The sequence below is a fragment of the Suricata suricatta genome, chromosome 14 (assembly GCF_006229205.1).
Source record: "Suricata suricatta isolate VVHF042 chromosome 14, meerkat_22Aug2017_6uvM2_HiC, whole genome shotgun sequence".
In the NCBI taxonomy this organism is placed as follows: Eukaryota; Metazoa; Chordata; class Mammalia; order Carnivora; family Herpestidae; genus Suricata; species Suricata suricatta.
In genome coordinates, this window is record NC_043713.1 from 75791137 (window position 1) to 75806191 (window position 15055).

General features: G+C 46.7%; 1 protein-coding gene across 1 annotated transcript in view; it reads left to right on the forward strand.

The window, feature by feature from the left end:
• The first annotated feature begins 769 nt into the window (after positions 1-769).
• Positions 770-15055, forward strand: part of KSR2 (kinase suppressor of ras 2) — a 410482-nt gene continuing 396196 nt past the window's right edge. Inside the window, 1 exon segment of the mRNA XM_029922908.1 lies at positions 770-1024. Within this exon segment, the coding sequence (XP_029778768.1) occupies positions 845-1024 (180 nt within the window). The 5' untranslated portion in view covers positions 770-844.

Consider the following 15055-nt stretch of genomic DNA (forward strand, 5'->3'; position numbering starts at 1 on the left):
AGGTCCCTCGCTCGCTCTCCATCCCTCGCCGGCGCTCGCTCCCCCGCCCCCCCGCCGCCCTTTGATTGACAGGCAAGATGTCGGTGTGGAGCGAGGCAGGAGCGAATGCAGCAGCCGTCACCCCCGGAGCCCGGCGGCGGCAGCAGCAGCAGCAGCAGCGCGAGGAGGAGACAGCAGCCAGCCGCAGTCGCCGCCGCAGCCGCGGGAGCAATGCAGACAGCATCTTGAGGACGCGCTAAAGCACCCCAAACGGTGGACAATGCCGTGTCACTGCAACCGGGAGGGGGGCAAAGCAGATTTTTTTTGACATAAAAGCCAGCCAGCCAAAAATATATAAATTTGCCCTTCACGGAGCCGGTGTGTAAAGAGTGAGCGCTGTTTTCCTTCGCCTCTTCCTCTCCTCCTCTCCTTCCCCTCCTCCTCCTCTCTTTCCTCCTTCTCCTCCTCCTCCTCCTCCTCCTCCTCCTCCTCCTCCTCCTCCTCCTCCTCCTCCTCCTCCTCCACCTCCTCCGCCTCCCTAAGTGTACAGACAGCATCACATCACCTGGTTTGCTTCTGAGAAACAGCATCTCTCCTTTTCAGGGACCAGAGACTCAGAGAGAGAGGAGACATTTCTAATGGAGTCTGCTTGATACCCCAAAATAAAATAATAAATTTTGGCTCTTGTCCCCTCCTCCCACCCCACCCCCTCAACCCTGTGTGAGATGTTGGGTTTCTTCTTCATGAGACATTGTTGAGAAGTCGCAGTGGTTGGAGAGCGTAGGGGGTAGACTACCTCTACTCCCCCCCCCCCTTTTTTCTCTCTGGGAGGAGGAGGAGGGGAAGGGGGCTTGCCGAGCAAGCGATGGATGAGGAAAACATGACGAAAAGCGAGGAGCAGCAGCCTCTGAGTTTGCAAAAAGCCTTACAGCAGTGCGAGTTGGTCCAAAACATGATAGACCTGAGCATCTCCAACCTGGAAGGGCTTAGGACCAAATGTGCCACCTCCAACGACCTCACACAAAAAGAGATCCGGACCCTGGAGGTAGGTGTCGCCTGTGGGGAAAAAAGGCAATCTTTCCTTCCCTCTCCTTGCTCCCCACCACCCCCTTTCCTTTGATTGTTTGTTGGGAGGGGGAGGGTGTGGGAGGGTAGCAGGGTGGGCACGATTTGGTTTTCTGTGATTTATCTTCTTTGCAAAGCCGATACTGGGTGTCCCTTTACTGTACCGCTGTCATCTACGCTTGGCTGGGTGTTGGTAGTAGTCGTAGTAATTGTTATTCTTTATGTATTATTATTCCTGCGGCTGTTATCATCATTTGCTTCCTCTCCGAGGAGTGAGTTCTCTCTTTTTTCCGCTTGTGGATTTGTTTATATGCCACGGGGGCTTGTGTGCTGGGTAAGACATTAAGGCGCTGCAGAGAACCCACGTGACCTTGCGCATTCTGCAGGTGGTCAAAAGGTGGTTTTTGCTCGCAGAATGGGGCTGCCTATAAATATAGACCTCTTCTGCTCTGAGCCTCCTTCCCAGCCCCGCGATTGCTCCTTGGGATTTGTTTTCGTTTTTGTTTTTGTTTTATTTCAGTGAAATACATGTCGGGAGGCAAGATGCATTCAAAACAAAACAAAACAAAACAGAAAAAGCCTTTGAGCTACCCGTTTCCAAATCAAATCGTTTGATGCAGGGAGCTGTTGCAGGCCTGAAACGGGTAAAAAGATAACAAAAAATATGCCTGGATCAGCACACACAAGTGGTGTGGGAAAATACTCTTGAATCTCCGTAGTCGATGAGGAGAGGGGTCGGAGGAGGAGTCATCCCTGGCGAGTTGTAACGTCTCCAACAGAACTTGAGGGGGAGTTTGAAGCAGTTTGGGAGGGGGGGTTCGATGCAAAGTTACTCAGAAAGAAGATGGCAGAAATTATTTCTTCCGAAGGCCATTTGGTCAAAGGAGGAAGGTTTCCAGAGCCTCAGAAAATGTCTGGTGTGCACGTAATCACTGGGCATCCACGTTTGTTGGAAACAGCTGACGGGTTCCACTCACTTCTCCTTCACACGAGCTGTACACTCTGCTTGATTACATTTGGGGACTCTTATTAGCTGACATTTGCTGAGGGTGGTGGCTGTGGGGCTGGAAGCAAAGTAAAGGGGTTCTCTCTCTGGCGACGTGGGCGTGTGCAGTGCTGGGGAGGTTCCCTCTCTTCCCAGCCCATGAGTGTCCAAGGCCTGAACTCTAGTCCCTGCTGAACCTTGGAGCCTTGGAGCCGTGTGCCGGGCTTCTGGCCTGGATGAGCACCGCTGTCTGATTTACTTCCAAGTCTTTTTTTTCCTCCATGATTTTAACTTTGGCTGGTTGTCAGCACGTAGGTCATCAGTTTAAAAGTGGAGTGTGTGTGTGTGTGTGTGTGTGTGTGTGTAATATGCTGTTTGCCGCTCTAGAATACATGTCTGTGTGCCCCTGTCATCTGGGAACATTTCTGTCTTGGTGTGAGCAGTGCCCAAGATAAGATTTTGTTCAGAACTGTAGGCGGTGAGTAAGTAAATAACCCAAAAGGGCCACCCGAGTTCTCTTCTGGTCCTTTGAGTCAGGAGCCCCAGGTGCTAGTTCATGTATTACTGTGTAAGAGTCTCCTGTTTTCTTTTCCTCTTTTCAATACCCTCATCCTCTGATAGCTCCTTGAATGAGGTGATGGTCACAGTGGATCCCAGACTCTGTGGCCAATTTCTTGCTTCTCAGGTCTCTGGGGTTAGGGTGGGGACACTGAGGAGGGACTGAGGATTCCGGGTGCAGCCAAGTCCTGCCAAACTTCACCTTGGCTTTGGATCGGAGGGTTTTATTTAATCCCCCAAACTGTTACATTTTGTGTGTTAAAACTGCCTCAGGGAGCTCACTGAAAATGCACATTCTCAGCTTCTAACCCTAGAAGATCTAATTCTGGCGGGACTGGTGCGGGCCCAGGAATCTGCATTTCATAACCAGTCCAGGTGTTTCTGATGCATGTTTTCACATCGACACTTTGAAAAATACCAACGTATTAGGGGACAGGTGGCATATTTCTGCTCTTCTCTGGTAAGGACTCCCTGCTCACAAACACGAGAATAAGTAGTGAATTGAACAGATCATCCCTGAAAACCATGATAATAAGCAAAATTCAGTTGGGTGCCTATCACCCCATACACAGCATGGACTTAGCCTTCAAGAAGTGTGCTGCATGGTTAGAGAGACAGGGCGAATAATATATGTGTGAAATAATGATGAAGTCCAAGCATCAAATAATATGAGAGGCAGCATGTGGGTCCATTAGGAATGTGTTCAAGCTACATGAAATGGAAAATCCAAGCACAGGTTTAAAGCAAATGAGAGCTTCTTTTTGTCACATCACAAGAAATGTGGAGGTCTATGGTGCTTGAGTTGGCTCAGTAAGTTAGTAAGATCAGGACCAGTGTCTCTTTGAGTTCTCAATGGCCTCTTCCCTTTGGTTGCAAGATGTCTTCTAAAGCTTTAGCTGTCACACTCAGGTTCAAGGCAGGGAGGAGGGGGACCAGGTGAGGAGTGCACAGGGATCAGGAGTTCACGTCTTTGTTTTGCTACCTACTCCACAGATGATGTTGAATTATGTCTTCTTGGCCAACACTTGGTCAGATGGCCAGTCCCAGCCACAATCCTGGGAGGTGGGGAAGTGGGGACACCAGGGTAAATGGTTTAGATGGGTCCTGGTCCACTATGACTGGGTTGACTGGTTACCACTCCATACTTCAGGGTTCTGCAGGCGTGGAAGAAAGCATGAAGGGACATTGGGTAAATGGCCAGCAACGTTGGCCATGGCGTATGTCAGCAAAGAAGAAAGATCATGAGTTTTGGAGTTAGACCAATAAAATTGTAAACTGTGGCTTTTCTACTTACTTTATCTTGGGCTAGGGATTTAAATTTTCTGACTAGTGGTTTAATTTTTGGCAAAGTGGCAATAAAAGAATAATGCTACCTCTTTCGGTGGTTATGAGGATTGAAATGGAGGACATTTTCAAGGGCCTGGTGCTTTCTCTAGCACAGCTGCAGGTGCTGAATAATTGATAGTCATGATGATGATGATGATCTGATGAACATTACGTGGTGTGGAATAGATGACATGGAAGGGAACAGCTCAGATCAGGCATAGCGAGGGAGGAGTTTGAACAGCATTTCCAAAGTGTGTTCTGTGGAACCCTAGGTCTGTGAGCTGTTAGCACGTTTCATTCCTGCAGCGAGTGCTGAAATCCGGACCCTGTACTAGACGCTGGTGGTCAACAAGTACTCTCTAGACAAAATGAGTTCCTTGGGTCACACGTCTTTGGAAAGGTTGAGCCATCTTTCCTGCAGAGACTTCTCAGAGCCATTACTATATCATCAATGTGCAAGGGGACTCGGAGAGAACGTGGAGTCTGCAGTGTTTCCTTTTTCCAAGGATATCCCTTGGGGGTTGATGTTCCGTAGAATACACCCAGGGAAACATTTGGCAAAGCAGTTAGGGTAGTGTTCTTGGTTGGGGAGCTGGGGACCCTGAGCGCAGAGAAGGACGGGGAGAGCTCGCAGGTGGGAGAGCTCGCTCGGCAAGAACAGCTAACCAGATACGGGCATTTCGTCCCAGTCCGTGCCGTCATGGGGCAGCCTCAAGACCAGTTGGTCCAGAATGGAGAGTACCTGACAGAATGTCGTGGGAAATGAAATTAGGTCACAAACTCTTGAGATCTGACTGAGGACAAGGGAGTCAGATTGACAAAGTTTCACTCCTTTGAGGAAGGAGATAGAAGACTTCAAAGGTTTTGAAGTGAATACAACGAAAAGTTGCTACAGCAGGGGCCAGCAAACTCTTTCTGTGAAGGGACAGGTAGTAAACCGTTTAGGCTTTGTGGGTCATATGAACTCCGTCACACCACCTCTCAGGTCTGCCAACGTAGCGTTCAGTAGCCATGGATGGACGGTATCCACAAATGAACGTTTTCCAGTGCAACTTCATTGATGGCCCTTGAAATTCAGATTTGATCTAATTTTCACATGTTCTGAAATACTATTTCCCTGTTGATTTTTTTAATGTTTAAAAATGTAGAAACTATTCTTGGGTTGTGGGGCCTTAGAAAAACAGGTGGGGGGTTAGACTTGGCCCACGGGCCAGCTTGCTGCTCTCTGATCTCTAGGGCGGATGATGCAGTTCTGATCTTGCCCAGATCAGTCACGTGGTTGCCTGATCATCAGAGGGCTCAGCTGGGCTGGATGGCCCAAGGTGGCCTTGCTCACGTGGCTGGTGGTTGGTTGGGGTATGTTAGTTTTCCTGCACGTGGCTTTCCAACAGGCCAGCTGGGTTTCTTACCTGGTGGAAGCAACCATGTTCCAAGAGAATGAGCCTCTTTGCACAGCCCCTCTGAGGCCTCTGCTTTTGTAACCTTTGCCAATGTCCCATTTGCCAAAGCACGTTAAGTGGATAAGTCCAGAATCAATGTGGAAATGACTATGTAAGGGTATAGATTCTAGGAGGTGTGGTTCACTGGAAGCCAATGAACAATCTACTACACCAATGTAACAGGTATGGGAAAAAAACAACAACCCCAAACCTTGAAATAAAACCAAAAGAGCACGGGAGGATGAGGGGGCATGGATGATCTGCAGAGGCCCCCTTGAGGTTTTACTGAATTGAAGAAGCAAACCAAGACATATCTGGGGAATGCACCAGGCAGAAGGAAGAGCAGATGCAGATTTCTTGGGTAGGAACATGTTTGCTGTGCCATTCGAACAGCAAGTAGACCCCTGTGGTTGGAGCAGAGTGGGTGGACGGGGAAGGGGCGAGGGACACGGTGGGAGACAGAATCAGGGCTGTGGTGATAGAGGGCTTTGATAAGAGCCTTGGATTTTGTTCTGAGTGTGAACAGGGAGGTGATTGATCTATGTTCTTAAAAGATCCTTCTGATTGTTTCAGGGAAAAGAGACTGTAGGGGGTAAGAATGGGGGGAGGGAGACAATTTGAGAGGTTGAGGTGGAAACCAAAGCCAGGAGTCACTGTGCTTGGGACTGTCTGTGGTGGTTGGGGGACGGGGCCAGCGGCTGGATTCAGAAGGTCAGGTGTGCAGAAGTTCATGAATCAGATACAGAGAAAGTAAAGAATGGAGGGTTATCCCTAGATGTTTGGCTTAAGAACTGAGTGAATGGTGGTGCCTTTATCTGAAACATGAGGACTGGAGGTGGGATAGGTTGGGCTCGGTGGTCAGGTCCTGTTTGGACGGTTCCATTCGTCGAGTAGACAGCAGGGTATTCCATCCTCCGACTCAGGAATGCTGATACAGAATTTCCTGAAAATATCAGGAACAGCTTTTCATATTATTAAATATTACTAGCGGCTTAGTGGCAATGTGCTGTTACATGGACGTACACTAATTTAACTAATCCTATTGTCCGATAGTATATGTTTACAACTTTCCGTTATTATGCATAATACCACAGTAGACATTCTTGTGGTTTGTAACCATTCTTTGATTCCAGCCCAATTGCTGAATCCAAGGATATGCCAAGTTCAGAACTTTTGGTAGGTTTTGCCAAATTACCCTTCTCTGGCCGTGTGAAAAGGGCCCTATGCCCCTGCCCCCATCCTCAGTATGGGTTTATGCTTTATTTTTTTGGTTGCCTATGGGGTTTTTTTTTAATTTATTTTTTAATTTATTTTTGAGAGACAGAGAGAGGCAGTGTGAGCAGGGGAGGGTCAGAGAGAGAGGGAGACACAGAATCTGAAGCAGGCTCCAGGCTCTGACCTAGCTGTCAGCCCAGAGCCCGATGCGGGGCTTGAACCCACGAACCATGAGATCATGACCTGAGCCGAAGCTGGATGCTTTCCCGACTGAGTCACCCAGGAGCACCCAAAGCACCCATGTTTTGATGAGTGAGAACTCAGGGTTAAGGAGGCAGTTGGCTCAGGTTAGAATCTCATCCTTTGTGTTTCTAGTTGGGACAGAGCTGGGGACCTGTGGACATGAGAGGAGTATTTGGTTTTCCACACAAAGTGGCCCAGACTCCCCCTTCTGCCTTGTTCTCATAAAGATACGGCAGGAGGTGGTCTCACAGCTCTGAGCCGGCGGCAGAAGTTACTTCGGAAGGGCTTACTGTCCCATCTGGGTTTTTGGAGTAGATTCTGTTAGGGAGCTTGCGATTCTTCGTCTTCCAATGGACTGATTCTCCCCCAGAGAATCAGTCATTTTCTGGGCTCCTACCCTCTGGGCTCCAACTGTTGGAACCTGGCCTTCCTCCTTGTTCCCAGAGTGCTGCCCTGGAGCTGGGGAATGGGGAGGTGTCCAGAAGCCGAGGAAGACAAGGAACCCGGGACAGCTGCGACAGGATGGAGAAGCTGAGGGGGGGGGGGAGGTCAAAGCGGACTGTCTGCAGGCTTTCTGTGGCCCTTGCAACATCTCTCCAGCGGGCAGCGACTACAAGAGCGGTTGTTCCTGTTTTACCAGGGAGTTTACTGAGGTTGAGAGTCACTGGTGTGACCCAGTGTGGAGGTTAAGACAGCCCCGGATACAGGAAGAGGTTTACTGCTCTCCTGTGGACTCTCCAAAGGCAGCATGGCCTGGAAGGGAAGGAAGGAAGACGAGAGCAAATAGAAGGCAAAGGGGAAGCGCAGGGGATCGAGTTAATGAGAATCCTCATGGTGGCACCCTCTGCCCCTCAGGCATCAACTTTCAGTCCATGGGTGACTTTTATAGATGAAAACTGTTGGAGAGAAACACAGAACCAGTGGAGACAGGACAGGGCATCCACAGGGAGAAGGAAGAATGAGATAAAGAGAGGGAAACAGACGGACATGTCCAATGTGGTAGCCACGCACCACCTTGGCTGTTGACCCGTTGAAACGTGGTGACTTCTGACTGAAATGTGCTGTAGGTATAAAATACACACCAGGTTCTGAACTCTTAGTATGAAGAAAAGAGTGTAGAAGATCTCATTTATAATTTTTTTGTTTGTTTATTTATTTTGAGAGAGCAAGCATGGGGGAGAGGATGGGGGGTGGGGTGGCAGAGGATCTGAAGCAGGCTCTGTGCTCAGCAGATCGCCTGAAGTGGGGCTTGAACTCGTGAACTGCAAGATCATGACCTGAGCTGAAGCTGGACGCTCCACTAACTGAGCCACGCAGGCACCCCACCATTAATAATTTTTTATGTTGGCAACATGCTGCCATGGCATTATTTCAGATAGATTGGGTTAAATAAAATCCATTAAAATGAATTTCACCTGTATCTTATCACTCTTTTTCCCCGGAGGCAACTACAACATTTTAAATTATACGGGTGGCTCACTGTATGTTTCAGCTGGACAGTGATACTTTTGGCCATTGAGGTGGTTTCTCTGTTTTGCCATAGTAGAAATCTTGTTCTTTTTTTAAAAATTCTTTTTAATGTTTTTTATTTATTTTTGAGAGACGGACAGAGACAGCTCGAGCAGGGGAGGGTCAGAAAGAGAGAGGGAGACACAGAATCTGAAGCAGGCTCCAGGTTCTGAGCTAGCTATCAGGCACAGAGCCTGATGTGGGGCTCAAACCCATGAACCTTGAGATCATGACCTGAGCCAAAGCCGGACGCTTAACCCACTGAGCCACCCAGGCACCCCGGAGACTTTGTTCTTGATAAAGACATGGCCATGGATTAGAGCAGTGGATGCATTCCAATGACACATGCTCTTACTTTCCTGGGATCAGTAGGAAAGTGATATGAAGGCTCAGAAGTAATAACTTGAGTTTCTAGAAATTTTCGTGGATGCTTGAAGCAGTATAACTTAGCGGTTAGGACGGCTTTGGATCCACAGTATAATTGCTTGGATTCCAGCCCGAGTTCAAGGTACACTAGCTAAGTAACCTTGGGCAAATGAGCTCTCTTTTCTGAGCTTCAGTTTCTTGGCTTATAAAATTGGGATCACTTTGCATAGGATTGTTATGCTGATTACACGGGATCCTGCATTAAGGAGCTTCGCTGCACAAGGCAAATGCTTAACAGTTGTTGACTTTGGTATGTTTCATGATCCTCCCCCTACCCCTGCCGGTAGATTGGTTTGGGAAGGTGAGGGGATTTCAGCTATCCAGGCAGGTGCCATCTTTGAGCGTATCATTCATTTATTCAGTGGATCTAACTGAACTCCCAATGTGTGAGAGCAAGGAGTGAGAAGAAACCCGGAGAAGCCTTCCATGGGGTGACGGCACACCTGCTGGGCTGCAGGTGTGCAAAGGAACGAGATTCTGATACTAGGTCTGGATCTTTGCATTCGCCCACAGATGACTCACTTCCCATCAGTGCCTGGCAGGCTTTAGTCTTTAAACCATGTGCTCGGCACACCTCTAAGTCGGATAACAGTTATGGGGTTGGGCCTTGTAGCTCCTGACCTTCTCTTCAGCTTATGTGGTGAAGAGTACGGTGATATCCAATTCCTCAAAACTCATATTCATATATTCTGTGTTCTCTCAAGGTAGGAGGGCCCTTAAGGCATTAGCTAGGTTTACCTGGCCAGTGTCCAGCATGGTGATTTGGGGTGAGCACTACCTCATATGGTCGCCTCTTAAAAAGTCATTTTTTAATTACGGTAAAATATACATAATATAAAATTTACCATTATAACCATTTTAAAGTGTGCAACTTGGTGACATGAAATACACTTACAGCGTCATGCAACCGTCATCCCTGTTTATCTGCAGAACCCTTTCATCATCCCGGACAGAAGTTCTGTGCCACTGAGCCAGGGTTCTCCCCAGTCACATGTGACCTCTCTTTCCTATCTGTACGAGTGTGACTACTCTAGATATCTGTATGAGTTGAATTGTTCACCCTGTACTTTTTGTGTCTGGCATCTTGCACTTGGCCTTATGTTTCCGAGGTCCATCCACGTTGTAGCACGTGTTAGTTCTTGATTCCTTCATATGGTTGACTAATATTTCATTGTACGTATAGTCCATATTCTGTTGATCCAGTCATCTGTTGATAGACTCTTCGTGGTCACTTTTACCTTTTGACTTTGTGAATAATGCTGCTTATAAACATTAATGTACAAGTATCTGTTTGAGTCCCTGCTTTGAATTCTTTTGGGTCCATATCTAGGAGTGGAATTGTTGGGTCATATGGTGATTCTATGTTTAATTTTATTTGAGGAACTGCCATATCGTTTTCCACAGAGGCTACACCGTTTTACATTTCCACTGGCAAGGTACCAGTGTTCCAATTTCCATACATCGTTGCCAACCACCTCCTATTTCTGATTATTCTTTAATTAATTCTTTGAAAATTACAGCTTTCTTACTGGGTATGAAGTGGTATCTCATTGTGGTTTTGATTTATAGTTTCCTAACGACTAATGATGTCAGGCATCTTTTCATGTGCATATTGGCCATTTGTATATCTTCTTTGGAAAGGTCTCAATTCACATTCTTTCATAAGGGCAGCTTTTTGATGGGGGTGAGTTATAATGGTTAGAATTATTTTCTGTCTGTTGGGTGAGGTTTGCTCTCTGATGACTTCTATCCTTTGGCTCCAGTCTCTGGAGCAGAGAGAATGAGGCCATTCCTTATTTTCGTTGAGAAAATAGTCTCAAGAAGAGCCTGCATCTAGATCTGGAACCCACCAGGTAGAGACGAGAGAGCCGCATGCACAGACTCCTGACAAGTCTCTGGCCCACATTCTGCAGCCCCCACCTCCCTGCTCTACCTATATCCTCTGTTAGCTCCATTACAGAACTCTGGAATCTAGGGTCATTGGCAATGGCAAATTTCCCCCGTGCTTGTGCACATCACCTACCCAGAGAATCCTGCTTCTCGGAGGGAGTCGTGAATGATTCTCCGTGTGCTTATCCCTGAAGGCACTGACATGACATGTGGGTAGGTTCGGGCGGCTTGGACTCAAGCAGTGAGACACACAGGTATAGAAAAGAACTCATCAATCAAATGGGCGTTTCAGGACTTTGGTTTTCTTAGGAGGCAGAACAAGTTTAGATGCCCCTTTTTGTAATTTTACCTTTATCTGGCTGGGGGAAACAGAGCGTTGTGGTAAACCCTAAAAGCAATATTATTCTTTTAATACATTGCTGGATTTAACCCATTAATATTTTGCTGAGGGTTTTCGTGTTCATGTTAATGAAGGGTATTGCCTGTGGTTTCCTTTTTTTGTACCATGTTTGTTTGGTTTCTGTATCAGGTCCTAACACTGGCCTCAAAAAATGAATTGGGAAGCATTCCCTACACTTCTGTCTTCTGGAAGACGTTGTGTACAATTGGTTTTATTCCATCTTAACATGCTTTAAGTGCTGATAGAATTCAGCAGTGAAACTATCTGGACCTAGAGATTATTCTTGCTATTTTTTTAGGGTGTGGATGTTTTTAAACTATAAATTAAATTTAAAAAATTTATTCTTGGAGTGCCTGGGTGGCTCAGTTGGTTAAGCATCCGACTTTGGCTCAGGTCATCATCCCATGGTTCATGGGTTCAAGCCCCACATCAAGCTCTGTGCTGACAGCTCAGAGCCAGGAGCCTGCTTCCGATTCTGTGTCTCCCTTTTTCTCTGCCCCTCCCCTGCTTGTGCGCTGTCTCTATCTCTCTCAAAAATAAATAAGCATTAAAAAGTTTTTAAAATTTATTTTAAAAAATTTTTTAAATGTTTATTTAATATTTAGAGAGAGAGAGAGAGCAGGAGTAGGGGAAAGGCAGAGAGAGAGAGGGAGACAGAATGTGAAGCTGGCTCTGAGTTGTCAGCACAGAGCCCGATGTGGGGCTCAAACCCACGAACTGTGAGATCATGACCTGAGCCAAAGTTGGCCGCTTAACCAACTGAGTCACCCAGGTATCCCTTAAAAATTTTTTCTTGGGACACCTGGGTGGCTCAGTCAGTTAAGCGTCCAACTTCGGCTCAGGTCATGATCTCACGGTTCATGGGTTCGAGCCCCGCGTCAGGCTCTGTGCTGACCACTAGCTCAGAGCCTGGAGCCTATCTTCAGATTCTGTGTCTCCTTCTCTCTCTACCCTCCCCTGCTCACGTTGTCTCTCTCTCTCTCTCTCTCTCTCTCTCTCTCAAAAGTAAATAAAAACATAAAAAAATTTTTTTTCTTGGGTGAATTTCAGTAGTTTGTGGCTTTTAAGAAATTGGCACATTTTAATCTAAATTGTTGAATTGACATGCCTATAGTTGCTCATAGTATGCCCTTACTATCCTTTTAGTGTCTGTGGGAATCTTTCATTCCTGATGTCATTAATGTGTGTTTTTTCTCTTTTATTCTTTGCCAGTCTGTTTAGAGGTTTATCAGTTTTATTCACCTTTTCAGAAAACCACGTTTTGGCTTCATTTATTATCTCTGTTGTTCAGCATTCAATGTGATGAATTTTTGTTTTCATTATTACTGCCTTTCTTCTGTCTGTTCTGGCTTCTGTCTGTTTTGCCTTCTTTTTCTGTTTTCTTTTTTTTAAATTTTTTTTAATGCTTTATTTATTTTTGATACAGAGAGAGACAGAGCATGAGAGGGGGAGGGGCAGAGAGAGAAGGAGGCATGGAACACGAAGCAGGGCCCAGGCTCTGAGCTGTCAGCACAGAGCCTGAAGCGGGGCTTGAACCCACGAACGTGAGATCTGACCGGAGCCGAAGTTGGAGACTTAACCGACTGAGCCACCCAGGCGCCCCTTTTTCTGTCTTCTTGAGATGCTTAGATTGTTGATTTGAGACCTTTCTCCTTCGCTAAATATTTATTACCACCTATTTCCCTTGAAGGAGTACTTTAACTGCATCCCACAAATTTCGATATGTTACCTTTTCATTTCTTCCTCTTTAATGTGTGTGTTCTTCAGACGTGTGTTGTTTAATTTCCCAATTGACTTCTGGTTTCATTCACTTAGGGTCCATGAGGACGTTTTCTATGCTTTCAATGATTTAAAAATGCTTAAGGTTTACTTTATGACCCAGAGTATCTTCTGTCTTGGTGACTGTAACATGTGCCCTTGCAAAGAACGGGGGTTCTGCTCTTGTCGGGTGCAGTGTTCTAGAACTGCCAGTTGGATCCAGTTGGTTGACGGTATTGTTGGGATCCTCTGTATCTGTGCTGATTTCCTCTCACGTTGTTTTACCTATTACACCGAGAGGAGTGTTGATGGTTCCTCCTGTCCTGGTCGAGTGTCTCCTCCTTCTTACAGATGCATCAGTTTGTGTTTTATGCATTTTGAGCTGTTTTGTTAAGTGTATACACATTCGAGTTGGTTGTTTTCTTAGTGACTTGACCCTTTTTCATTATGTAAAGTTACCGTTTATTCCTAGTACTTTCTCTTGCTCTGGAAACTATTTCCTCTGATAATAGTATAGCCATCCTAGCTTTTTATTTTTTTAGGTTTTTAAAAATTGAGTTAGGGGGTGCCTGGGTGGCTCCATCGGTTGAGCATTTGACTCATAATCTCCACTCAGATCATGATCTCACGGTTTGTGGGTTTGAGCCCTGCATTCGGCTCTTTGCTGTACGTGAGCCTGCTTAGAATTCTTTCTCTGCCCCTCCCTGTTTCATGCTCTCTCTCTCTCTCTCTCAAAATAAACAAATAAATAAATAAACAACCTTAAAAAATTACAAAAAAAGTTGAAGTAAAATTCACATAACATCAAATTCACCACATTCATTACTTTTCAGTATACACTGGAATGTGTTTTAGTATATGCTTAATGTTGTACAGCCATCACCTCTATCTAATTCTAGAACATTTCCATCACCACACACACGCGTGCGTGCGCGCACATGCGCGCACACACTCACACACACACACACACACACTCACAAATAACTTGTACAGGCACACCTCAGAGATACTGCAGGTTCAGTTCCAGACCACCACAATAAAGCAAATATTGCCAGAAAGTGGGTCAACTGATTTTTTGGGTTTTCCAGCACCCATAAAAGTTATGTTTACACTGCACTTCACAATAGTTTAAGTGTGCAATAGCATTATGTCTAAATGAGCAATGTATATACCCCTTACTTAAAACATAGTTTATTGTCGGGGTGTTTGGGTGGCTCAGTCGGTTGAGTGTCTGACTCGTGATTTCAGCTCAGGTCGTGATCTCGAGGTTCATGAGATCGAGCCCCAGGTTGGGCTCTGTGCTGAAGGTGCAGAGCCTGCTTTAGACACCCCCCCACTTCCTGCTTCTCCCTGGTTCATGCCCTCTCACTCTCCCAAAATAAATAAACTCTAAGCAATTAAGAAAAATAGTTTATTGCCAGAAAGGGCTAATCCTCATCTGAACTTTCGGCAGATATCTTTTTGCTGGTGGAGGGTCTTGCCTCAGTGGTGATGGCTGATCAGGGTCGGGCGCACGGAGTTGTGGGTGACTCTGGCAGTTTTGTAAAATAAGACAACAATGAAGTGTGCTTCATTGATTGACTCTCCCTTTCACGAGCGATTTCTCTGCAGCAGGCAGTGGTGTTTGATAGCACTTTAGCCACAGCGGACCCTCTCTCACAATTGCAGTCCGTCCTCTCAAACCCACTGCTGCTTTCTCACCTGAGCACCAGAACGTTCTGAACGCCTCGTTGTCACGTCAGCCGTCTTCACGGCATCTTCACCAGGAGCGGATTCCGTCTCCGGGATCTGCTCTTTGCTCATCCCTGAGAAGCAGCTCCTCCTCTGTTCAAACTCCTCACGAGATTTTAGCAGTTCAGTCCCATCTTCAGGCTCCACTTCCAATCCCAGCTCACCTCAACCCTGTCTCCACCCCGTTGGCAGCTACTTCCGCCACTCAGGTCTAGAATCCTCCACTCCTCCATGAGGGGTGGAGTCCACTTATCCACACTCCTGTCAGTGTCAATATCTTGACCTGTGCACGAATCAGGAATATTCTCCACGTTCTCTAGAATGGTGAACCCTTTCCAGAAGGTTTCCAATGGACATGGCCCAGATCCACCAGAGGGCTCGCTGTCTGGGGCAGCTCTCTGCCTTGTCAGGTGTATGTCTTCAATAATCAGCCCTGAAAGTTGCAGTGACTCGTTGGCCCACGGGCTGCAGGACGGACACTGTGTCGGCTGACCTGAAAACAGCACTCCTCTCGCCGAGCGTCTCCACGCC